Below are 25,681 nucleotides of genomic sequence, written 5' to 3' on the forward strand. Positions count from 1 at the left end.
ACAACTACAAACGTACATAGATTGAATATTCAATAAGCAGGTTATTACTTAAGTACATTTTTTCTATTAAGTACACTATAATCTGTGCTATAATATTGAGTATCAAAAGTTAGGTACCTAATAAAAGTAATAATAAGTAAGTAATAACATTAACTTACAGTTCATAATTCATAAAGTAGACTCGTTGCTCTATACCTACTGAAAATAATACAGAAAAATAAGTTTTTAACATAATATAATAAAAGTAAAAACTCATATGGTTAAATTTTTCTCTATTTTATTATTTATCCGATAATAAAACCTACGCAATAACAACTGCAGGCGTAGAAATAACAAAATGGTATTTTTAGCCATGTATGCTTTTCGTCTACCTAAAAATGTAATATAGGGCTAGGTTTTTAAATAACTTCATGTCAGACATGAATTATGACCGACGCCGGGTAACAAGCTGAGCAGATGAGACGTGAATTAATAATTATAATAGCATGAATTTTCATTGCATCAGAATTTCAGAATACGCCTTGGTGGGTAGGGAGGCATTGCATTACATAGTTATTAACTGGCCCGCATCAGCTTCGCTTGCAATTTCTGAAAATTATTATTAGAAAGAATTTTCAGAAATTCTCCAAACGTTACGAGCGTTACGTATCGACATCTGATTTAAACCTTATGAAACAGACACTAAATAAAACACGAGTTACAACCAAGTTTTAAAACCAGTAACAAACTTCTTTTTCTTATGGCTTTCAAACAAACTTTTGTTTAAACGCGAAAAGTTTGGTGTAAAAACATGGGGAATGTACCTACGTTATAGCGTCTAAAGTGCTTTACTCAGCTACGTCGAACGAGACCACGCTGGAAAAGCGTATAGTGCCCTCCGTTCTAGTGCCTCCCTCCCCTCGTTGTAGGCACGGAAAACCTTTTTCAAGGATATCCGGCCACCCCCTTAGATTCAATTTATACTGTCGGTGCAACGTTCCTTTATAAATTTTACATAATGTGTTGAAAAAATGTTTTACATTCATTCTCGTCGCCAGCAAAAAGTTATGTAGCACCTACCCTACCTACATGTGCATACCGTAAACAAAACATGCACTTGTATAGTACAGGTTTACGCAGTATTTTTTACATTTTGCAAGAATAACGTAATGTCATTATAATGCGACAAAAAGGTGATTTAAGTAGGTTAGCCAAGTAACTTGCCGAGGCAGCTTTAATAACAGTGTAAATTAATACAATTGTCATGTACATCACTAATTTTTAATCAGGTACCATAAAAAACCTACTTGATCAAAATTCGATACCTATCACATTTCCGCTTTAAATAATTTAAATCAAGCTTCCTAAAATATTCATATACATAAATTGCAATAAGTAATAATTACATATAGTCAAAATATTATTAGCTTAACTACATACTGTGACGTTGCCATGCCGTTTTGCTATTCGCAGTGTAGGTAAGTATCCACACATTTATTCATATTTTCAAAACAAACTTAAATACCTTTGTTCAATTAAAATTAAATCCGATTGCACATCTAACCTTTCCTGTATTCGTCCTTAAACTTTTTGGTAGGTAATTAAAAAGTGAGCGTGTATTGTTAGGTATAATATACTTATGTAGTGATATCTTATATTAGGTATATTGACATTATAACATTTGGAAAGAATTATAGATATAACCGTCATTTTGTCAACTTTAAATTTAACTAAGTAGTACCTACTAATAGCTGAATATTAAGGCATCCTTAATTAATAAACCACAGACCGTCAGGAAAACTAAATAATCAATGCAAACTCTGATATAAATTACTATTATTACACATAACTAATTATAATATCATGTAGAACATGATATTGATCATCTATTATAATTAGGTATGTGTATTAGACTAACATCCAACATTCTCTCCTTCCAAAACTAATAATTTCAAACTATATTTATTTTTCATGTTCACTAAATAATTCATCAGTAATTAACAACACAACAAGAATTTTATATTTCCTTATGAGCCGCGCGCAGGCAAGATCTCAGTAGTATACTTAAGATTATCGCAGAGAAGATTTTAAGCATGTTACTCTTAAACTATCTAAAATAACGTAATAACTACAAAGACAAGCATAAGCTTTAATAATTTCAGGTACGAGCACAAGTTAATTGAACAAGATATTGTAAAAAAACGCATCAAACCCCCGCTTCCGCCTGTCGTCACGTAGGAAACTTTTGAATGGGCTGTTAAAGCCTTTGTTTCTTAAATGAAAGAAAAAGTAGCTGAATCGTATCTCGTGAAAAACGTTATCTGGCACGCTGAATGACCCAACGTTTAATAAAGCTTTATTTAGAAAGTTTGAATATTACAAAGGCGAAGGATTTGATTGTGTCTGTAGATTTATTTTATTTTTATTCCATTACAAGTTAGCCCTGTACTGCAATCTCACCCGCTGGTAAATGATGATGCAGTCTTTAAGATGGAAGCGGGCTAATTTGATGGAAGAGGTATACTTAGCAGTTTTATTATAACCAAACCAAATATCGGTTTCTACGCGGCATCGCACCTGCACCGGAACACTTAGGCCGAGATCTATATTCTATAGAGCGCACTTTGACTTAGCTCAGCCTTAAGTTTCAGTTGAAACGAGACATAGATTAATTATTGGTCTCGCTTAGAAAATATACATTCCCAAATTGAATAGCCCCTAAAAGGAATCGAACATGGGACCTCCCACCCACTCCATCAGGGACTCCAGAGAGTTCGTCAAAATTTTAAACTTGGGATAAAAATATAGGTGCAAGTTTCAGTCAAACAAGAGATTAAAGATATGAGTGTGACCGCCAGACTGCTGAGAACAGATAACACTCTGACGCAGAACTCCAAAATAGATAACGCATTTGCGTCAAGCGAGCATTTTTCAAGCGCGCCAGTGTAAACCGAGCGCGAGCCATACTGAACGATTTCCTGGCGAAATATTCGCTTCAATTATACGTCACGCTCACGCATCATCTTCATGTTCACTTTCTTAACGCTGGTAATACCAAATGGGAATGATGCCTATTTCAAAAATAAATTATGTCTTAGGAATCATCAAATAGAGAGGGGTCTTCTAAAATTCGTAAATGCCACGTCCACCTTAAGTTATCGATTTACCTAAAAAGAACGTAAAATTTCGTCACATCTATGTAAAACTCCCTTACTATCGAGCGTTTTGACATTTGATGAAAAGTCGCTGATTTCACTGGTAGTCATCATCCCTATTGGTGAGTTCAACTCGGCGGATGGCGTGAGATATGGATCGGTGTAACAAATCACTTCGCAATATGCGCCGCGTTTTATCAGATCGTGATAAAGTAGCATCGATCACGACGAGTGGATGCGTGTGTATATTCACTCTGTAATGTTAATGTACCAAAATACCAAAAATCATTTTTTGTTAACACAATAACATAGCATTTTACTCGAGATATAGCATTATTTCTTAAGAACGTCATTGCAAAGAGAGTGGATATAACTACTTTTCCTCATTTAAACGTTTCACAAAACAATGCAAGTAATCGTTTGTAACGAAAAAGAAAGTAGGTACCTATATAAGTAATGGCAGTTGTTTATCAAATGTCATTAGACATTCTCCTTGGAACAAGAAGCGTGGAGAGCACTACAAATATTTATGGTACAACATCTAAAATACATATTGGTTGTACCACTTACGTACCTACTTAACACGTAGCAGACTTTACTTAGGTATAAGTTTTATATTTACTGTGCTACTTATAGATAGATAGATAGATAGATAGATATATACATTCTTAATTACCACCCAAACATTACATACAAGAAAAATAAAGTGCGCAAAGGCAGTCTTATCACTAAAAGTGATCTCCAGGTAACCCTTTTTTAAGGACCTATGAAACGGGATGTTGCAGCAATATTGGTAGGTCACCTATTATATATAATTAGTGGTACCCTAATTAAAATTAATTTTGGTACCTACCTACCCTATATAAAAAGTGGAAGAAAACTTACATACAAGTCATCACTCTTCACCATCAGTCTTACGTCTTTCAATTCAGTTACCTGTGGCACAAGAGCTTCTGGCCATCACCTTGGCGTTAAACTAATGGTTCACGCGGAAAAATGTTAAATAACAAAAACAACGCGGTGCGTGCATCCGAAGGCAAGGTCGATGCCGTGGTATTTCGGGACGCGGCAACGATTCGACCTCAGCCGGCTGACTATGCTGAACCGCTGATTGATAGTTAAGACTTATAACCCTCGAAATATTTCGCAGATGTTCTGAAGCTGTTATGGTAGAGGAACATAATATTCCATGATACGTTTTTTGAGGCTTCCTTAGTAAAACAAGAAGCCTTTATAGTTTCATCCAGTCCGTCTGTGTCACAACCATTTTAAAAATAAACTTAATACAAAAGCTGTAAGTAAAGACACATATTACAGCGACGAATAATAAAAGTCTACTAGAATATAACAATAACACATCAAACATCAGACAGCTCAGTGAAGGCGAGGACGGTTACGTTATTTCGATGCATTCATTCAACGCCATGTCCTCGTGTGACTTTCAACGATTCGTCATCGTTACATTTACATAGTAACTGATTTGCTTAATTGAAATTAAATCAAAATTGTAAATGAAAGTAGACGTTCCAAACACAGTGAGTCATCGTCGTCGACGGTATTCGGCCAACGACCTACTTCGACGAGGCACTCTTGCAGTAATGTAAACTCATGTCTAGTGTCTACTGTCTGCTATCGAATACACGCGTGACATAAATAGATCACAGTACAATTGATTATGATCCGCGCGGTAGGTACTTTTTAAATCAAATCAAAATAACTCAAAACTGTAATCATAGAAAGAAGAAACCTTTGTTCAGAAGAAAGTTCCTGAAGGCATCTATATTCTTCTTGCAAAAATTTCGCATTATTGCAAGAAGTACCTATATCTGTATGTTAACTTTTCACGGCCTATCGATTTTGACGTTTGGTACAGAGTCAGCTTATGCATCCCGGGGAGGGCATAGGCTACTTTTTGTCGCAGAAATTCAAAGAGCTCCCACGTGATTTAAAAAAAAATCCTTAATCCAGATGGACGAAGTTGCAGATAACATGTAGGTATTTGGTACAGAGTTGGCTTGTATTGCATACATGTGACGCATATCTTTAGACTATTGTTTATCCCGGAAAATTAAAGGGTTTCTTTTTTCAGAGGATTTTTTAAAAACTTGAATCAGCGCGGACGAAGTCGCGGGCATAATCTAGTAATCAAAAAATACCTTTTATAATAGTACTAGTTGATGCCCGCGACTTCGTACGCGAGGATTTAGGTTTTTAAAAATCCCGTGGGAACTCAGATTTTCCGTGATAAAAGTAGTCTATGTACTTTTCCAGGTCTTAAACTGTACCTGCGTAAAAATCACGTCGATCCGTTGCTCCTTTGCGACGTGATTGAAGGACAAACCAACAATGAAACACACTTTTACATTTATTAAGGGGTTGTGATGTAGTTATTCTAAAGAATGAAAAGACAAAAATAATTCTAGTAGATATAATATACCTTCCTAACCTACGCTACGGTCGATATCTCTGCTTTGAACAAAAGTATGAAATGAATAGCTTCTTCCGAAAATCGGCAAGTGTATGCCATATGGTAAGTAACTGATAGGTACTAATAATAATCATATAAGATTGATTTTATCTAGGTATAACTTGTTTACTACATTACTTCTGTCCAGTCTGTCCTATTTAAGTTCTAGTTAATAAAAATCCAATAAAGGTTATCAGGTCGTGCATAATGCAATAAACAGATAACGTATTTTTAACTTCATGCTCAGCGTATTTTCCGATCCGAATGCTCAATACTGTCTCGTTCACGATGTCGCGTGTGTCCCCATTGTATGGAATGTGCACGTGTGACGTGACGGATTAATTACGTACCTATTAGATGCCTATTAGAAACAAATCAGTCATATAAATGCAAGACTTATCAGTATAAATATGTTGCCCAGCCAAACTACGGTCAAATTGACAAATTAATGGTCCCATATGTGACCTATTACCTATTCTTTTTTTTTAAGGGCTTTTATATTTATATACATGTTATTTTACGTTTATATTTAATGGGCTTAGTTGCCTGAACTAAATAAATACTTACTTAAATAAATTATGTGTCTATCTAATAGTCACACTAGAAAAATGCACTATTCATTTTATATAAAACACCGTGAGACTTTGTAACGGAAATACAAATACTTACCTACTTCTATATGAGTAATAGGGATAGGGTATGCGGGTGATCATTAAAACCGCAAAACCAGCACAGATACATCTTCCTCGCAGTTCGAATTGATAATAATTTTATTGTTAGACGTAAAATATGGCTAAACATGGCTATGGCGCCGATCTTGTTTGGTATCCAAACATTTTATAGATTGCTATTTGATTTACGAAGCCTCATTTTTTTTCTTTATTACGAGAAAAAAATTATACCTAGAAGAGATCAGCTTCTCAGCTGGTAGGTACCTACTAGCCCATTTTTCCGATCTCATACACGTAAGATTCTGTTTATGTCCCTAACAATTATTTCAATGTAGTTTAATCTGTGATTATGTGGTTAAAGTAATAGACACTGCAAACCATCGGTACCTAACGTACATTCGGTAAGACAATATTCATGTCTCACATAGTCATATGATGAAGATGTTAATTTTTACTTTACAATAATGATAATCTGACTCAAAGGTTGAAAACTTAAATGATAGTAAGTACAAAAACTGGTCAAATATTGCAACAGGAAACGATAAACCGATAGCTTACATAAACAAGGTTTCGTTTAAAACAAATCATAAGTATGCTTAAATTAGTTCCTGTGTGTTATAAGTAATAACACCTATTATTATATACTCGTATTGCGTAACACCGACATTAAGTAGGTATATTGCATCGTTAAATATAATTGGGCAAATAAAGAATGTAAAAATACAAAACAGCTGCGAAATAAACCTTCTGATATTAGGAAATTGTTGCCTAATTTAATTAACGGATTTTTTGTCAGTTATGAAAAATGAACTGTCATGGCAGGTGTAACCACCTGGAACTAAAGATCGTAGTAGCTATTACTTTAGATGAAATAAAACGTAAGATTTAAGTACCTAAACCGCTACTTATTACATTGATTGAAAAATTAACGGCTTGGAAAAGCTAAATAGTTTTATCTATAGTTTAGCAAAGTAAAGACGATCACGAAGACATTTTTATTAAATAGGTTTATCTGTGCTCAAACGACGATGCACCTTACTCCTCAGCTTTAGATTTTTTAGTTCTTCATTCTACGTCGAGACACATTAATGATTACTTAAGAAAACAAATGTAATACCCACATAAGTAAACAAAAGTGGTGCTAATGAAAGGATGGTCAACTCGATAGGACTGGCGAACTCTCAGATTTGGAGTTTGTCAGCGAGTTTGTACCTATGCCTCGGATCTCTGCTTTCGGACAGAGGAGGAAGTGAACACAACATTACTCATTAAAAGGCGAATCCAAATAGCCAAAGGCGGGATAAGCAAATTCATTAGAATTTGGCAAAACAGGACATTCTCGAATACAACCTGTTAGTTATTGGAACACAATATTTCTTCTGCGGAGTGTAACGGTTTTTTTCTGACAGTCTTTATTATCTTATACACAATATTATGTTGACCATGGATAATCTTTGGGTCGTTATATTCACAATAGGCCGCGAACGCACTATCAACCTTATGATAAGCGTTGACACAACCAAAAAGAGTCTCGCGCTAAGCTCATTCTATCTCAATCTTCCTTTATGGCTCTGAGGCTTGGACGATCCGAGTGAGAGGACTGAGAGGAAAAAGACTGATGCGTTTGAGATGTGGTATTGGAGAAGGATGCTTAATACCATGGACCGCTAACCCTGGCCATACACGATCAAGTTTACCGTCAATTTGCAGCGGACTTGAAACGGCGGCGTCAAGTCAACTGATAGAATAGAATAGAATAGAATAGAATAGAATAATGTTTATTCGAGGTATATAGGTGGTACATGGTGGTGGTCAGTGGCATAGAATATATAAAGTTGGCGAGTAAATGGATAAATAAAATGAAATAAAATGAAATAAAGTGTTTAAAGTTTTTAAATTTAAAGTGATTTAGGACATAAAAGAAGAAATAAGAAAAGATAGGCATACACCGTCAAATGTGCATGACATCGTGCACACTGTTAGCCATACACTGGATGCCGTTTCAAGTCCGCTGCAAACTCGATCAGTAAACTTGATGGTGTATGGCCAGCGTAAAAGCAGAAATAATTTGATTCTTTAACTTCGTATATATTAGCAGACAGCAATAGACTTTCAACGATTTGCTACCAAAGGATTCTGGGGTACTTGGATCACATTATCCGACGCCTGCCTGGTACTGATAAATTTAGGTATAGTGGTAACTCGTAGGCAATCCGGACGGTCACGTTGGCCTCCTTCGGTTACGGAACCCTAAAAATGGGTTAATCGCAAATATTTCGACATCACAGAGCTGCATAAATTTCTAAAGGTTAGAGGTAGGACCTAGGTAAGCAACTTATACAAGGTAGTTTCACGACTCACGAATAGTTACCTACAATATTGTGTTCAAAATAAGAATAAGATGGTCAATGACCTCTATCTGTCAACAGTCCCTTGAATTGGTTTGGATGGAAAATACTTTCCGTAAGTTGGTATAGTAGGTACCTAAGCGACAGGTCATGGCGATCGGGGAGTGAACGCCCCGCACACCCGCACAGTCCCCGCACTAACCCGATCCCCGTTAATGGCAATCGGGGTATGAGGCCCCATATTCCGATTGCCATCTCGACCTGTCGCGGACTAAACATAATTTTTTTCTACGTCATAATATAAGTATATAGGTACCTACCTACTTATCTAAATATTGAAAATATTATATATAAAATATGGGTAGGTACATATTTTTTTCTAATTAAGACGTCTCAATATGGCGGAAATACCGTCCTATTCTTAATTTGAACGCATTATACATATTTTAACACATTTTTATGTGAAGCTTTGATTTTGCTTTATTTAAGGGATTTTAAATTACAATTTTTCTATACCTACATACCTAGTTACTTAAAAATAATACCTATTGACAGCATAGGCCATAGTATCAAGTATAAGGTAGTGATGCAATAAGTAGGTAGTAATTAGTACAGACAAACATTGGGCAAATTAGTCCTTCGAGCCGGATTCTTATCAGAATTTTATCTCAAGAAATAATAAATTGTTTTTTCTTACCTCAGTCTTCGTTATTCGATGTCGCGCTAACTTTACGACGGCAAAATTCCCTTTGCCTATGGTCCTTTCAATGTCATAAAAACCCACCCTGATGGGGGTTTTCGCAGGACGTTCACGATCCGCCATTGTTGATTTAGATATCAAACTTGATGATCAATTTCAATTTTCACCTCACCAACTTTAAATTGTAGTTATCCGTACTAGTATTATTAATATTAATAATTCATTCAATACTAGTCAGTCGTAACTCGTAACACTTTAAGTATGACATAAACACAAAAATTTGACTAACCGTAAACATAGACATAACAAACTTACTACTACAATTTGGCTATTAAAACCAACGTAAAATTGTTACTTATTTAGTGCTCAATTAAAATTGTATCAAAGTAGGTATTGCAACAGTTCGATGTACTTAAATATTTACGGTATATAGGTACCTAGTTACTAGTCTTATTAAATGTTTATAAATCCAGGTAACAGTCACTTGCACGCGGTTCTTACGCTTGTACTGCCCGTAATATATTTGTGTACAAAATATATTTACAAATGATAGAAAATCGCGCAGAGGCGGCGCGCGTATCGTACGCTAGAGAAACATGACGCCGCCGCCTCACCGGCTGTCAACCGGATACTGAACTCGGGCCTCTAATCGACTTCTCGTCTCTCAAGTCGAGTGAGGGAGACTCGAGTCGAGTACTCGTATAGAATAGCCCAATACCATCGACGCGACACGCGCGCTTTTAGCGGCCATATTGCTTTTGTGTGACGTCAGCAACGCGTAATAATGTTCATCGAAATACCTACGCATTCTCAATATCACTGCTCAATACGAATATTATACTCGTACCGCGTACCTATACCTACATAATATGTAGGTATATGTACCTATATTGTAGGTATATGTACCTATATTATAGGTATATGGTCCTACACAGGTCGATTTGCAAAGTATGTAGGACGTAGGTACGTACCGATAGCACAAAATATGTGCCGAGAGACTGTTATTTATTCGAATCAAATAACATACCCACCTAACATCCACCCGCATCCACCTAAGTAACTAGGTATGTACTACACTTTATATAGCTTTCACAAAAATGGTAGATAGGTACGACTAGTTACAAGAATAAACACGAATAAAGTAGGTACATAGTAGTGCTGGACAATATGAACTATGAAAGTATATAGTTTGCTTCTTATTTGATAAATATTTCTAGCTAGCCTAACTATCAACTTTTAAACTTACCTATGTATGTAGGTATATTTGTTTGATTCATAGGTGGGTATTAAAAAGCTGTATATTTACTGGCCAATCTCGTTTTTGTGATCGTGAATAATTGTGATTCGTGATTCTCGAGCCACCACCGAACTAGGTATTCGAATTCCACAAATGATAAACTAGCAAAGCACAAGCAAAGACTTTGTTGTGCTACTTTAGCATTACTAGTACAACTTTAGATTAATAATTAACATAAGAGTAGGTACAACTTAGAGCCAAAAAGCAAAAGAAAAAGCCATTACCATATAAATAGAAGAATATTATTGCTACTTATCTTTACTTTCCAAAGAATATAAGTTTTAACAATCTCGCAACCCTTTCCGTCAGTTAGGTAGAGTACCTACATATTTTAAGTTTTAACTCTAATGTTTTTTTAAAATTAAGTTTTGCTGTATTGGGAATCCAAACGGATCACTTTAGTTATATATGTAAAAAGTAAGTAACTAAATTAATCATTACAAACGTTTGAAGCTTCAATATAAATTATTCAATCAAAATATCATTAAATTTAAAAAATGCGGGAAACTGAAAACAGTCAAACCCCAAAAGTCCGAAAACTCTTTAATCTGTGGAATATATTTTTACACAGATTATTGAATTTATAGGAACCAGCAACAAGCTGCTTTATGGTTTTATTGAATAGTCTATGGTGCAGTGCATGAGGGTAACGTAGACAGAAAAAAAATCTAGACAAAGGAACGTAGATAGAATAATAGGTAGATGTAAGTACTGTGTAACCGCGTATGAGATAGCGATAGCACGACGTAACGATGCATAACACGACAATTATTACCAGTATTTAGTTGTCAATATTTGTATTCACCGATCAACCATGTTATTTTGTATTAAACGTTTTTTATGTGAAAACAAGTAAATAACTAATGAGAAATACAATTACGCCACGAATTGTCAAAGTTTGTTTTGATTATAAAAAAAATTAATTATAACCATATGTTATTGGTCTGTGATTATAACCTGGCAACACTATCCACAATTTTGCAATGTGATTGTGGAGGGATTAAAATTGTACATCGTAAATAATTATTAGCACAATTAGGTACTATCTGAAATATTTTCGTATGTCTGGTTTTAAATTATTACTAAATTTTGTATAAAATAAAATATATAGGTAGTTAAAATAGATTAGTACTGTCAAATCGTGTTTTGTATCGAATCGAAGATACTTTTGTACCAAGATGTCCGTGATACTCTCATACGATTTTGACAAGAAAATGTTTGTTTAATCCTACGATGCTTTTGTAAAATTTCTTTATGAGCTTATGATCGTGAAAGTGTACATAAGATAGATAGAATAACATTAATATGAATCGACTCTCTGAAGAAAATGTGCAAAATATTAAGTGCAATCAGAAAAGTGCAAGCACGAAAAACAAAAGTAAAAAGGCCAAAGATCCTCCGGAAACTACTAAGGAAATAAATAAATTGAATGAAGACAAATTAAGTGAAGCGTTAGTAAACACACTTCATATTAACAAACTTAATAGTAACCTCACTAATGGTACAAGTGATCATTCTAAAGATAGTGTCAATGATTCAAATGCAGAACCAAGATCACAAGACGCGGCTCCGAGTGAAGTGCCGATGATTGTAAATAGTGTTCAGTGTAGTGATGTCGCGGCCACCAGAGAGAATAACAGCACTAACCTCTCTGAAAGGAGCAAGGTCAGGTACAATGAAGATGTCGAAACAGAAATTCGTGAGATCTCATCCCTTACCAATGTTCATACAGAAGAAATAGAAATTTTGTCTTACGAATCTGAATTACAAATGCCGGAAATTATGAGACTCATACAGAAGGATCTGTCAGAACCTTACTCTATCTATACATATAGATATTTTATTCATAACTGGCCTAAACTTTGCTTTTTGGCAAGTCATGAAGGCAAATGTATTGGTGCCATTGTATGTAAGTTAGATATGCATCGAAATGTTGTCAAAAGAGGATACATTGCCATGTTGGCCGTTGACGAGAAATATAGGAAAAGGAAGATTGGCTCTAAATTAGTACAGAAAGCAATACAGGTAAGTTAATGTCAATGAGAAACACTTATTGCCTGTACTTGAGTTGATTACCAAAAGCCTTAGTTTTAAACTAGTAATTGAAATTATTAGTGTATTTTGGAAGTCTGAATGAATAATTATTGCCTTATATTTAAAAACAGGGCTTTTCTGAATACATAATATTATACGGGTAAACTCCCTGTAACTAACTCTATAATGAATGCCATAAACAGTATGAGTATATAGAATAGCACAGGTTAGGCTGGCAATCGGGGTATGAGGCGGAGGGACGTCCCACACACCCGCACGTCTCCCGCGCCGGGTGTCCCCACCCCGATTGCAATCTCAACCTGTTGCAAACGATACTTTGAATTTATACAAAGTAAATTCATGCTGTTTATGCACTGTACCTATATAACAAAAGAAAATGTGTGGTCACAATAGAGAGACTGTATTATAATGCAACTATGCTCAACAAATTTCAACATCGTTTATTGATGTTATGGGTGTGAAAAAAAGTATGTTTTCAATTATGAACTCTGAATATTACAAAAATGTTTAATACAATACTTTACCACAATTTCAAAATTTCCTGTGTTATTTTTCCAGGCAATGATGGATGATAATGCTGATGAAGTTGTATTAGAAACGGAAATTACAAATAAACCTGCTCTAAAATTATATGAAAATTTGGGTTTTGTGAGAGATAAGCGCTTATTTCGATACTATCTTAATGGAGTAGATGCATTACGATTGAAATTATGGCTAAGGTGAAATATGTAGGTAACAAATGGGAAATTCTCAATGTTGTGTTATGTCTATGATGACTTTCATCACAGGTATATAACCCTGTTGTTATTATGGTAAAACCTAATAAGCCTGCCATGTGGATTTTTAGCCAAATGTATAGATTGTTTGATTTTTTAGACATGTGATATGTTTTATTTTATCTAATTTATGTTTTAAAAATTGTTAATAAATGTTTTTTTGCAATTTCTTTTATATCGTAAATGATATAATAATAATATTCTAACTGAAATACACAACTTTGAAGAATTATTATATTGTTCATTTATTTTCCTTCTAAGCTTAGATCTAAATTATTGTGATAATTCATATTTCTAAATTAGAATCAGGTTTAAATAAAAATGTCATAAATGCTCACTCATATTTATTTATCATTTAAAATGTAAATGTGGCAGTATTTGTTGAAGCTCCATCATATATAAATGTGTTATTAACAGGATTGTATTGTTTAGTTGCTATTTTTATTGCTTCATGGGCAATGCAACCACCTAAAAATGCTGAAACACTGTGAATCTCTGCCCCACCATATCTGCACATCTCATGGATATGGTCATCTTTAGGGAAAGGTGAACATGATATATCAGTGAGCAGTTTTGAAACACAAGTTTTTAGCTTAGCTATATCTGCTTCCGGCTCCCACTCTCCTGGTGCTCGACAATGCTCGGAGCGAAACATTTCGGCTGCTCTTAAAAGTATATAATGGACCATCATCACATCCGGCTCTTCTAAGTATCTGGCAATGTAAGATGCCACAGTATTACTGCCTAATTGATATTCCATAGAAATATTAGAACCTTTTATAAGATGCAAATCATGTGAATGTCTACAAAATAATTTTACTTCAGCTTCACTAATACTTTCGCAATGCAGCTGTGCAACTATTTCCTGCACCTTCCTGTATACTATCTCTGCTTCCATGGTAGCCTGCATGCGATACATACTTTGAAGTTTAACATAATGATCTGTTGAAGCTGTCATATCTGGTAACACACCTCTCAGCGGTAACTTGCCTTTTCCTTCAGCTTCAATGAAATTTCTTAATGCTGAACACATTATCCAAAATGGTAAACTGTCCTTTGTTAAATTAGTAGCAGAACTACAATACAAGAGTTCTTGAATCTTTACAGGTAAAAAGGTAGGAACTAAAGCAGTATTCACAGCTCTGAGAGCTTCCTCAAAGTTCTCTTCTTCTATAGGTATACCATTTTCATCTTTTCTGATGAACTCTTGGATAATCTCTTTAATTTCATTTTTCTCTTTTCTACTCATAGGCCATCTATTATGATTTCTAAGTTGCCACTTTTGAACGGCTTTGTATAAGATGACAATCCAGGGAATGTGACCATGATCTTTTAAATCCACAGCTTCAATATCAAAGGAATCTAAATATTCAACAAGAGCAGAAAATGGCACATCTAACCTTAAGCCTATTTGCTCATTTTCAGGGTGAGTTTCAATAATTGCATGTTCTTTTATTTGTATCCGAAAGGACCCCAGAAATCCAACAGATCTACATAATATCAAGGGAACATTTATATCCCATAAGTGTTGGGCTAAATCTTGTATAATTTTTTCTCCAAGAGATGTGGCAATAACAACACTAAAAGATTTGAAAAAGTCAGGGTTTTCTTGCAATATCTGTTCAGTTGGTTCTTGCACAGCATGACCCAGCACAGCAGGGTTCAACTCTAGCAGAAGTCGTAGACTTTCGGTAGCTCTATTTAAACTTTTACTGGAACACTCCAAAAAGAAATTACTACCAATGTCTTCTTCAGTGACTATGTTGTGATCGACGATAGTGATAGCTCCTACACCAGGAAGAACGATTGATTTTAATATTTCCGTACCAAGAGCAGTGGCGTTTATCAAACATATATGACCATTTTCTAAAGCAGCTTGCCCATGATCACCCCACAATCGCAGTTGCCGGTCATACTGTTTATTCTTTTCACTTTGCTCGGGTGACTTTGGTGATGGGGAAGCCATGTTACTCTCATAGAATTGATATCGTATTCTTATACCTTATGTTACTACTTTCGTTATTTAAGCGGTTTTAATTTATAAATCATTTATTCTACTTCTTTTCGTAATGGTTTTGGACCAGATTTTAACTTACAAAAACTTAGGATTTGAAGCACGATTTGGAGTTTGGATGTTTGAACTGGTTTGAACTTTGAATCACCTATGCACAGCAGTCAGCACCTATTGCTATGAACACAGATTAATAGGGATGAATGAATGTTTGTGTTTGACATTGACAATCACAGACACACTACACAGACCACAAACTACAACAATATGACAATTCAATTTGTTTTCAACTGGGTTTGCCGTTTCCTGCTCTGGATTCTATTTTTTAGACTAGTCACAGACGAAAAAGACAAGTGCAACTTGGTATAAGAATCAAGGAGATTCGTCAGACGTAGGTATACACTATACATACCCGAAAGGGACAAAACAACAAAAGAACGTATGAAAGGTTATGTTTCATAACTTGCGTTCGCTACAACTTTTACAGCTGATCTCACAGCAATCCACCATAAATGGCTTCTACATACCTTTAATACTAAACGTAAATTACTATCACAGAGGTTTGTTGGGCACAAACGACAACGTGTCCAATAAAACAAAAAGCTAAATTATGTCTTTATCACTCTTCATATACACCTAGCTTGCTCTAACGAGGTATTATTATTTTGATGCTGAGTCTCCTTGATTCCCGAAGCGAACGTAAAATAGAAGGAATAACATTTCAAAAGTTCTGCTTGAGCGAGAGGAACTGAAGGGGTCACGCTAGTTGCATATTAGTTATAACTTATAATAATATCTGGGTTTGACCATGGTTTGACCATAAAGTAAATAATAATAATAATAAATCTTTATTTTCAGATATAAATCCAGCAAGTTATACATTATACATTATAATAAAATAGAAATAAAGACATAAAGAAATTAAATTAAATTTAAATTAAAATAACTAAAATATTGTTAAAAGTTCAAGAAGTAGAAGTAAAATCTTACTTCTACATCTTATTCGGTAAAGGATTTGACATCACTTGTTTTCACTTTTTTTCTGATCGATGGTTTATGGTTTGACATCTCTTGTCTTTGATTGTCAATAATATTGACGTGATTGACATCGACAAATTGAGATTGACATAATATTTCAAAAACACCTTCCTCATTTCCTAAGAATTATAAAGCTTAAAAGCAAAGCAACTTTCGACACCGAAGCGATCGTGAAATGAAAGCATATAATTCAAATAATATACAAGTGAATGTGTATGGAAATGAATTTACAGACACTGTTCCAGGATTTTAATCCTAGGTAGGAGGAGACGCAAACATTCTTACTATTTAATCGAAAAATATTATGTTTTTACTAATAATCTTGTTTTATTTCGACAGCAAATTCGTAGTTCACACATGTTTGCTGGTATTCACAGCTTTGTTGGCTTTAAAGTTTGATAATACCATAACATGGTCGTACTGGGCCGTATTTACGCCAATATGGATTTGGAAATTCCTAGTTGTACTTGGTGCTACTGTTGGTACTTATGTTTGGTGGCAGTATCCTCACTTCAGGTTAGTACATATTAGTTATTTGGACTTAAAATTCCATTCTAGTGTTAAATCAAACTAATGTAATAAAAATATTGAGCATGTCTTCATCTAGGTCAGATCATGGATATAGATATCATTTCACTTTCATTTTTGTGTCTTTCGTAAAAAAGAAAGAAAGATGCTAAAAGGAAAGAACTAAACGGATAAATACAATTTTTATCAATTGTAAAATTTTGTTACAATGATTAATTATTATTTATTATGTAAGGACAACACACTGCAAAAAACTGGCCAAGTACGAGTCAGACTCGCGCACCCAGTATTCCATACCTCTGGGTATATGTATTTAACCGAGTAGGTATGATATGTTTTCGATGATTGTAGTAATTTTTTTCTCAATGTATTTTCCACAAATGTAATTTTTGCAGGTTAGAAGGTGAAGCCTACATCCACTACAAGGCGATGTTAATAAGTCTTGCCATACATTTAATCTTGCTAATGTTTGAACTGCTAGTGTGTGACCAGCTGACGACTGCCCGCCATGTTTGGATACTAGTCTTCATACCACTTATCTTTATAAGCATAGTCTCCATTGCAATCTGTATATGGTGTGTGAAACATGACAGAAGTTATGAGGTAAGTATGTACTAGCTTACGCCCACGACGTCCGCGTGGACTACACAAATTTCCGGATAGAATTTTCAAAAATCCTTTCTTAGCGGATGTCTATGTCATAATAGATATCTGCATGCCAAATTTGAGACAGACCGTCAAGTAGTTTGAGCTGTGCGTTGATAGATCAGTCAGTCAGTCAGCTTTTCATTTTATATATTTAGATTTATAACTCCAGATAAATAAAAGTCTGTCTGTGATCGATATCATCAGATCAGTCGGCAATAATTGGGTATTTGCCTACTTTTGAATTTGATAAATATTATTACTTTATTATAAACTAGCTTATGCTAGACACTTCGTCCGCATGGACTACACAAATTTCAAACCCCTATTTCACCCCCTTAGAAGTTGAAATTTCAAAAATCCTTTTTTAGCGGATGTCTACGTCATAATAGCTCTCTGCATGCCAAATTTCAGCCCGATCCGACCAGTAGTTTGAGCTGTGTGATGTCAATCAGTCAGTCAGCCAGTCGGTCACCTTTTCTTTTTATATATTTAGACTAGGATTAAAATAATGACGTACACTGAAAAAAATATTAAAATCCAACAAAGATTTACAAAGTTACAGGCATTTTAATTTTGGAGTAGAAGGGTCTTCTATCCCTTTCTCGCAAAACGAAAATTTGTATGAAACCGCACGAAGCTATGGCATTAGTAGGTGTGACGTCAAACTGCTGTATCGCTATCTCTGTCTAATCAGAAATATTTAAATGCTTATAACTTTTTTGTTATTTGATCGATTTAATTAGTTTTCTTCAGTTTACGTCATTATTTTTATTCTAGTTTATAATAAAGTAATAAAAAAATTGGAGTCAAATACCCAATTCTGATAATGTTAATGTTGTGGAAAAGAGAATGTAATATTTGTATAGTTGTGCTGTGTTTAGTACTCTTTATTTGACAGGAAAATACATTAGGTATTCATTTTGCATCTTCACATCCTGAAACTATCTTAACCTTATGTGGATGTTGCACATTCAATGTACAGTTAAATCTATAATATAAATATGAATCACTAAATGTGTTGGTCATCGCAAATCTCGAGAACAGCTGAACTGATTTTGCTAATTCTTTTTTTATAATATTCCATGAAGTACGAGGATAGTTCTTACAGAGAGAAAAATTTTAAAAATTTGAATCGACTGTTAGGCGGAACGAAGTTCGCCAGGGCAGCTAGTAATATATAAAAACATGTATACAAATCACAAGTCAAGTACAAGTATGGCAATCCATATTTGGCCAGCATGGTAGACTATGGCCCAAAACCCTTCTCGATCGACGCTTAGCTAGTATATTATAATAATGTAAGTTTTAAACCATTTTCAGTTGGAATTATTCTGTGCAGTAAATATTCTGCAGTTCATATTTTTGGCGCTAAAAATGGATGAGTTTATAAACTGGTCGTGGGAGGTTGTGTTTGTCCCTCTGTGGATACTCATGTGCCTCAGCCTTGTAGGTGAGTGTATGTATTCTTTTATTATCATTATTATTGTGTATGTTTACACATATTAAGCCAGGCCTCCTGCACTAAAAATCAAAAAAACATGTTCAGCAATACATGTTAGCAAAACATTGCATCTCCTGTGTCTTTATAAATATAGTCACAGGAGACCCGGCTTTTAACATAAGGCAGTTGTCCAACCGCCGACGATTAGCGAGAAATTATAGTTGAGCTAAAAACTAGAAACAAGTTGGCCAGCAACGAGAAGCGAGTGTGTAGTTGGGATAGTTTTGTCGCTGGGTTACGATCAAGTCAGCGAATGCGACGGGTGAGTAATCATCCGTCATACATCCTTACTAATATTATAAATACGAAAGTGTGTCTGTCTGTCTGTCTGCTAGCTTTTCACGGCTCAACTGTTCAACAGATTTTGACGAAATTTGGTACAGAGGTAGCTTGCAACCTAGGGAAGGACATAGCATAGCATGACTACTTTTTATCCCGGAAAAGAGCTCCCACGGGATTTTTAAAACCCTAAATCCACGCGGACGAAGTCGTGGGCATTATCTAGTTAATAATAATAATAATTTATCATTAATCCCTGTGCAAACTGCGCGAGTGTTTTGACCGCCAACTGAGCGTCGCTGTCCCAGCGCAAGCTGCGCGAGTGTTTTGACCGCCAAGTGAGCGTCGCTAAGCGAGCTTTTCGTTGATAACTCTCGTCAATGCGACAAAGTAGTGGAGAGAGAGTTGTCGTCTGCAGTGTGCCAGTATGCAGTCTTAACATACTTATCTCTTTTATTGACATGGCATCATACATCAATAATTCTACGTTTCTTGAGCGAGCTTCCTCGTCGGCGCGGGGCGGAGGGACAACTGCCTAACTTTATTTTAAAACTAAAAACAATCTTAGATTTTATCAATCATCATGCTTTATGCTTTCAAGTGACATTGAAGTAAAAGTATTTTTAAAATATTATAGGCATATTAATAGTAACATTTTTTTTCTTAAAATAACGATTGCGGATTTTTATTGTTACAAAAATAAGTTTTGGTTCTTACTTGTATCTTGAATGTATGAGTTTTTGTTTCTTTGAATTTTAGTAGTGTAGAATATCTGTATTTTTGTATTTCTGATTTTTATTGAATGATTTTAGGGGTGTTGTACAGTATAATATTCGCGGGTATTTTGTTGCGAACGCCGGAGGTCAATATACAGCAACGGCGAACAAGTTTCAACTCGGCCCTAGCTTACACTTTCACGGTCATACCCATATTAGTCTTTCAGGTATGTATTTGTATGTAATGTCTAATCGCAATCTAGGTTGTAAGATTTATATGACTCAATCTTATACTTTCCTTATATAAAATCAATGTTACTCAATAAATTCGCATTGTAATTTATAACTGAGCAGATAAGTCCTGCATATAACTCGACTCGAGTTATCATTATGAAATCTTAGTGATAATAACCGGAACCAAACGACAACGACGGTATAAGTATGATGCACCTTACACCATGTCAGAGTACAGTTAAAGAAAGCATACTTTTGTATGAACAAATTCACAGTGGACCGTGGACAAATTGACAAAGGTCTTGAGCCACCAATTTAAAGTTGCTCAGCGAGCTATGCAGAGGGCTGTTAGGAGTTTTTTGAAAGATAGGATTCGCAATGAAGAGATCCGCAGGAGAATCAAGATCATTGCACCAAACCATCAGCAAATTGAAGTGGCAGTGGGCAGGCCATGCTTGTTTTATTCAATTATTATTAGACACTTCAATTTCAGCATGTAATTAAATAGATGGATGAAACGCGTTGCTTTATCAATCATCAATTACTACCATGTCATTTCGCGCACATAGCTGTTATAGATCTGGAGAGTGACACAGGCTACTTTTTATTTCGGACAATTAAAGAGTTGGCACAGGATATTTTAAAACCTAAATCCAAGTGAATGAAGTCACTAGTTTAGTATAATAATAATAGTTTTATCCCCCAGGTTCTCTTGACGAATAAGTTGGACGATGGCTTGTCGCTCACCTACATCGTGGTGGTGAGCCCTCTATTCGTGACGTATGCCACGCTCATTATCATGTCCTTTAGCTCCAAGGGCGGCAACAAATGTGAGTGACTCATACATTTCATTGGCTATTAGGTACTATCAGTTTCAAATGTGAAGACCATGGGCTAGATATTTCGTAACTCCAGTAGTAGTTTAGTACGCGACAGGTAGAAATGGAAATTGGGGAGGGAACACCCCGCCCACTCGCACAGCCCCCGCGCTAACCCGGTGTGGGCAAGTACGGGTGACGTGCGGGTGTGCGGGGCATGCTGCGTCTCAAACCCCGATTCCCATATCAACCTGTCGCGGACTAAAGTACTAAAGTTATCTTGTTTTGTTAAGCTTTATGTTAGATTTTTATGCTGAAGTTAATGTATCCTTTTATCACGCATGCCACATCCTCATCCAGTAGACTCTAGTCTATTATTTAACAGATATTTTCGTGTAGTAGCTTTATCTCAAATCAATTATAATTTTAATCAGCTTTGTGGACTAACGAAAAAACCAAATTTTAACATTTGCAACAATTTCTTTGGCATTGATCGTATTTCACTGTTTTTATTACTCCTTTTTATTAAAAAAAAACTTTTTTTAGTTTCTTTATATTTGCTTTGTTAAGTTAAAAATTCGACTATAGGTCTGGTCTGAACCTTGTCTAGTTTACATGCCCTGCCGCAATTTACTAAGTTTTATAATTCATTCCGTGTTTACGTTATGAAAATACGATTCCGGATTTTAGGGTGGTTCGGAATACGGAAAGACTTTTGCCAGTTCCTTCTGTCCGTGTTCCCACTTCTACAAGAGTACGCAAACATTGCGTACAACAATAATGTGAATCGCGGCACCAACGCTGCACCGGCCGACCCGCCGAACCAAGAGCCGTATAGAGATGAGACTCACAAAAAAGTCAAAGAGAAAAAACATAAAAACCAGAAGAAAAACGAAGCGTTGAAGCCAGTTGTGCCTGTGACCAGTATAGACATGCCCGATTGATGATCTTCCCGCCTGAAACGCGTGAAAAGTGCTGCAACGTGTGTTCACTTGTTAGATGTTTGTCCATTGTAAATATCGAGCTTCTTTATGTAATGGAGCAATACAATTTGTTAAGTTTGTTACTCAGTGATGTAACGAATATTTTGCGTTTCACAAACGAATACTGTTAAAGTGCTTGTGCACGGCTCGCATTCGTATAGGTATGTAAAAATACGGATTATTAGAGAAGCTTCTGATCGGAATCCAAGAAATTATGTTTGCTTAGGATATTTCGAGTGAGTTTTCTTTGACTAGTGCTCGAGCAGTTCCGAAAATTCTTTTTACTCCGCGATCACATCAGTCACGCAGTTTCATTCGTCGTTTTTCGTCTATTTAGAGAATAAACACTATAAAAACAATCAACAAGTATTAGCTGTCAGAATCTCAGGCCAGCTCATTAGTTTTTGCACATCACGCGTCTTATTGAAGGAAAACTTCGACATTATTACACGAATAAATTAATCTTGCATATTACTACTAGGCATTTATTGTGATCATTAAATAATATGATATGCTTACCTTTATTTTGTTCAACGAATATATGTATGTATTTATTTTATTTTATTTATTGACACTTTATTGCACACAACACAAAGTAAACATTGAAAAAACACAATACAGGATCTTATTCTAATAGATGTAGCATGCAAAGGCGGCCTTATCGCTAAAGCATATGTATATTGAGTATCGGTATTCGTTACATCACAAGATTGTTTAGTACTAAGCAATTTTTTTGTATTGGTGATATAGATATTACAGGATATTAGGGAGTATTTTAATCTTGTCCAAAATCTTTGTTTGTATAAAAATTTTGTTTGGTTTATTTGACAATGTTTCAGGCGTACCGAACACATTTGTGACGTCTAAACTTATTGGACGCTTCTTGTCGAGAATTAATTAATTTGACAGGCTCACCATCTGGCCCATTCGGCAAGTGCTGGCTAATGTGAAAATGCTTCGCAGATCTTTTGATGTTTGTATGAAGACCTATAAAAGTTAAATGTAAATGGTTAGCCTAAATGTTTTAGACCAGCGCGGTCGGCAACCTTTTAGCAGGCAAATACCACATGATGACGAAATGAAAATATCGAAGATATGTATCCAAAATTAAAAAACAAAATATTTACTTTAACATTTTATAAATCATAAGTTTATATGAGATTTATTAATAAAAATAAAAATTTCTTACGATTGCTGAACAAACCTTTATTCGTCAAACTTAGATGGCAAACGGTCATACAATTTAACAAGACTATTGATTTCATATATCAAGCAAGGGATTTGAGATTTTTGACATTAGATTAAATATCGATTAGGTACCATCATCCATTTGTAAATTACTCTGTACGTTCCTAATTATCAATATCACATGAAAATGGTTTTGCATATAAATCACTGTAGGCTGGCTTTCGCTGATGTCACTATATTTTAGTTTCATGTCGCCGACTGTTGCTTTAGACCAATGGACCAAAAATACTAGGTTCATTAAAATTAAAAGAAACAAATGCAATGAACTAAAATTTTGTTTACATTTTACGCTCAAATTGTGTTGCGAACAAATGAAATTGCAGGAAAAAATAGGGATCGAATATTTTTCTATAATACCTCTATGTATGTATAATATGAAGAATAGTTATTTAAAGTTGCGGATTTCTGTAAATAATGTAAGGTAGTAGCTATTTTTGTTTTACGATTTTGTAGATGTTATTTTCCTCTGTCTATTTAGTTTGGGATACCTGAAGGTATAGGTACCATACGTTTAAATAATGGTCTAGGAAGCTATTTTGACTTATTGTATTGCATACGTACGTTACGTATACGAATTACAATGGTTCTATACTATTTAAACTCCTCTCGGCTATTGATATTGCAGCATTCAAATGAAAAAAAATATTCTAATAATATATGTGATTAAATACCGAAAATTTGAAGTCCTTGGCCTGAAACTGTATTACAGCTCACCGATGAATGGTCACAGTCAAGCGTAAACATATCAGCGACAGTGTAAAGGCTCACTCAAATCGATATTTACGATAACAACCCATTTAGGATGTCGTGACAAACTGTAATCCATAACTCACATGCTCACAGAACGCTAATATTTCATGCAAGTAGACGAATACAACTCCAAAAGAACACGAATGCTTTATTACAGCGTCATGCTAAAGTTATCTTGATGGTTCTTTTCTTTTGCTAAACAAAAAATGGTTTAATTGCAAAAAAATCATCAATTAGGTAGGTACAGTTTCAACAATTGTAGAACTCGTCTTGACGTTTCATAGTTGTTGTAAACATAGTTCATGATTTATGGAGACTCCTATACAAAAAGTTAATTAGTCACAAATCCCTAATTTAAAGTACAACAACGGCACTGCCTGTGTTACAACTTACAAGTTACAATACTGTATTTACAAAAATGGTTGTACCGACTTTTTGCATTGAAAAACGTGAAATGTTTAAAAAGGTTGCTTTTAGACAAAAATGGACCTGAAACTGGAGCCTCCAATTAAATAGCTCTTGTAGTAAAACCACGAAACAATGTTTCGGACGATTGACCTACGAATTGATTGAAATCGTTGTTTTTATGTATATTATTTCTAACGCGAAAAGATATAGCAAAAATTGGGACATTACATACAAAAAAAAACTGTTTCCATAGTAAAATAGCCCTAATTGATTAAAATGACCTTTTTTAATCTAATTTTTTAAATGTTACGTTAAACACCAGAAAACATATGTGATTGTATTTTCTAAATTATGATACTTCTGTCTTCTTCAATACATAGTTTTACATTGGCTAAGCACCACACTATTAATGCTATACATAAGTACAGTCAAAAGCATGAATTTTATTACACAAAATTTAATTATATCATTGTGCAAAAATAATCAATTAAAAAATGAGTAAATAGTAGATTTTAAGTAGACCTTGACTGTACTTTGTGAGCTTACTTTTTAATAATATGTTAAGTAGCTATTAAAAATTGCAATATAATTATTGTTATACAAAACAGTAGATGTGAATAAAGTGTACAGTAGGTACAGGTACAGTACGCGGCAGAAAATATTGTACATCGACCTTTAGAAAGAGATAGCGGTTTTGTATGTCACATAGGTATAAGTGACAGAGACAACGCTCTACAAAGCCGAAATCTCATTTGATATCTCGATGTACAACATTTCTTGCTACTGTACCCATATCGGTACAGTGTATATATCAAAAAATTGTTTACTGTGATATATTCTTCCTAATGTTGCTTCGCCGCAATACTGTACGAACGATTAGCAAATTATATTATTTTTGTTAAAAAGGTAGGTATCATTTATTTATTGTTCGTGAATATACAAATACTTGTTCACTGCAATGAAGTTTTTATTTAATTCTTAGCTTATGAAAAACGCCAACGGCATACTAACAATATATATTAATTGTAATGTTTTTTAATAGAATAATAACAAGTATCATATTTTGTAGTA

The 25,681-nt window shown here is 34.7% G+C and overlaps 4 protein-coding genes across 5 annotated transcripts in view; 2 read left to right on the top strand and 2 right to left on the bottom strand.

Annotated features, from left to right (window-relative positions):
- Positions 1 to 9,994, bottom strand: part of LOC117989383 (serine/threonine-protein kinase SIK3-like) — a 64,668-nt gene extending 54,674 nt beyond the window's left edge. Inside the window, exon 1 of the mRNA XM_034976735.2 lies at positions 9,318 to 9,994. Coding sequence (XP_034832626.1) covers positions 9,318 to 9,443 — 126 coding nt within the window. The 5' untranslated portion in view covers positions 9,444 to 9,994. The remainder of the gene's footprint in view (positions 1 to 9,317) is intronic.
- Positions 9,995 to 11,580: 1,586 nt separating this feature from the next.
- Positions 11,581 to 13,681, top strand: LOC117989392 (uncharacterized). Its single transcript, XM_034976746.2, has 2 exons — positions 11,581 to 12,642; positions 13,231 to 13,681. The coding sequence occupies exons 1-2, from the start codon at positions 11,923 to 11,925 to the stop codon at positions 13,393 to 13,395; spliced, it is 885 nt and encodes a 294-aa protein (XP_034832637.1). The 5' UTR covers positions 11,581 to 11,922; the 3' UTR covers positions 13,396 to 13,681.
- Positions 13,682 to 13,777: 96 nt separating this feature from the next.
- Positions 13,778 to 15,654, bottom strand: APP-BP1 (Nedd8-activating enzyme E1 regulatory subunit APP-BP1). The gene has a single exon (XM_034976737.2). The coding sequence runs from the start codon at positions 15,412 to 15,414 to the stop codon at positions 13,804 to 13,806; it is 1,611 nt and encodes a 536-aa protein (XP_034832628.1). The 5' UTR covers positions 15,415 to 15,654; the 3' UTR covers positions 13,778 to 13,803.
- Positions 15,655 to 16,572: 918 nt separating this feature from the next.
- Positions 16,573 to 25,569, top strand: LOC117989387 (transmembrane protein 185B). 2 transcript variants are annotated; one of them, XM_034976741.2, is made up of 7 exons: positions 16,573 to 16,756; positions 16,837 to 17,013; positions 17,421 to 17,628; positions 18,994 to 19,129; positions 20,266 to 20,396; positions 21,110 to 21,233; positions 21,912 to 25,569. In XM_034976741.2, exons 1-7 carry the CDS (start codon positions 16,707 to 16,709, stop codon positions 22,163 to 22,165), a joined length of 1,080 nt encoding a protein of 359 aa, XP_034832632.1. In that variant the 5' UTR covers positions 16,573 to 16,706; the 3' UTR covers positions 22,166 to 25,569. The 2 variants fall into 2 exon arrangements, with proteins under 2 accessions (XP_034832632.1, XP_034832633.1); XM_034976742.2 differs by having other exon boundaries at positions 18,994 to 19,123.
- The last annotated feature ends 112 nt before the right edge of the window (positions 25,570 to 25,681 follow it).

The sequence above is a fragment of the Maniola hyperantus genome, chromosome 16 (genome assembly GCF_902806685.2).
Source record: "Maniola hyperantus chromosome 16, iAphHyp1.2, whole genome shotgun sequence".
NCBI classification, from domain to species: Eukaryota; Metazoa; Arthropoda; class Insecta; order Lepidoptera; family Nymphalidae; genus Maniola; species Maniola hyperantus.

Excerpts from the sequence above, each read along its gene's own strand:
- LOC117989392 (XM_034976746.2), top strand. The coding sequence starts at position 11,923 with ATGAATCGACTCTCTGAAGAAAATGTGCAAAATATTAAGTGCAATCAG. Across the intron at positions 12,643-13,230 it reads TAGTACAGAAAGCAATACAG|GCAATGATGGATGATAATGC; the intron begins GTAAGTTAATGT and ends TTATTTTTCCAG.
- APP-BP1 (XM_034976737.2), bottom strand. The coding sequence starts at position 15,414 with ATGGCTTCCCCATCACCAAAGTCACCCGAGCAAAGTGAAAAGAATAAA.
- LOC117989387 (XM_034976741.2), top strand. The coding sequence starts at position 16,707 with ATGTGTATGGAAATGAATTTACAGACACTGTTCCAGGATTTTAATCCT. Across the intron at positions 17,629-18,993 it reads AACATGACAGAAGTTATGAG|TTGGAATTATTCTGTGCAGT; the intron begins GTAAGTATGTAC and ends AACCATTTTCAG. Across the intron at positions 20,397-21,109 it reads TACCCATATTAGTCTTTCAG|GTTCTCTTGACGAATAAGTT; the intron begins GTATGTATTTGT and ends TTTATCCCCCAG.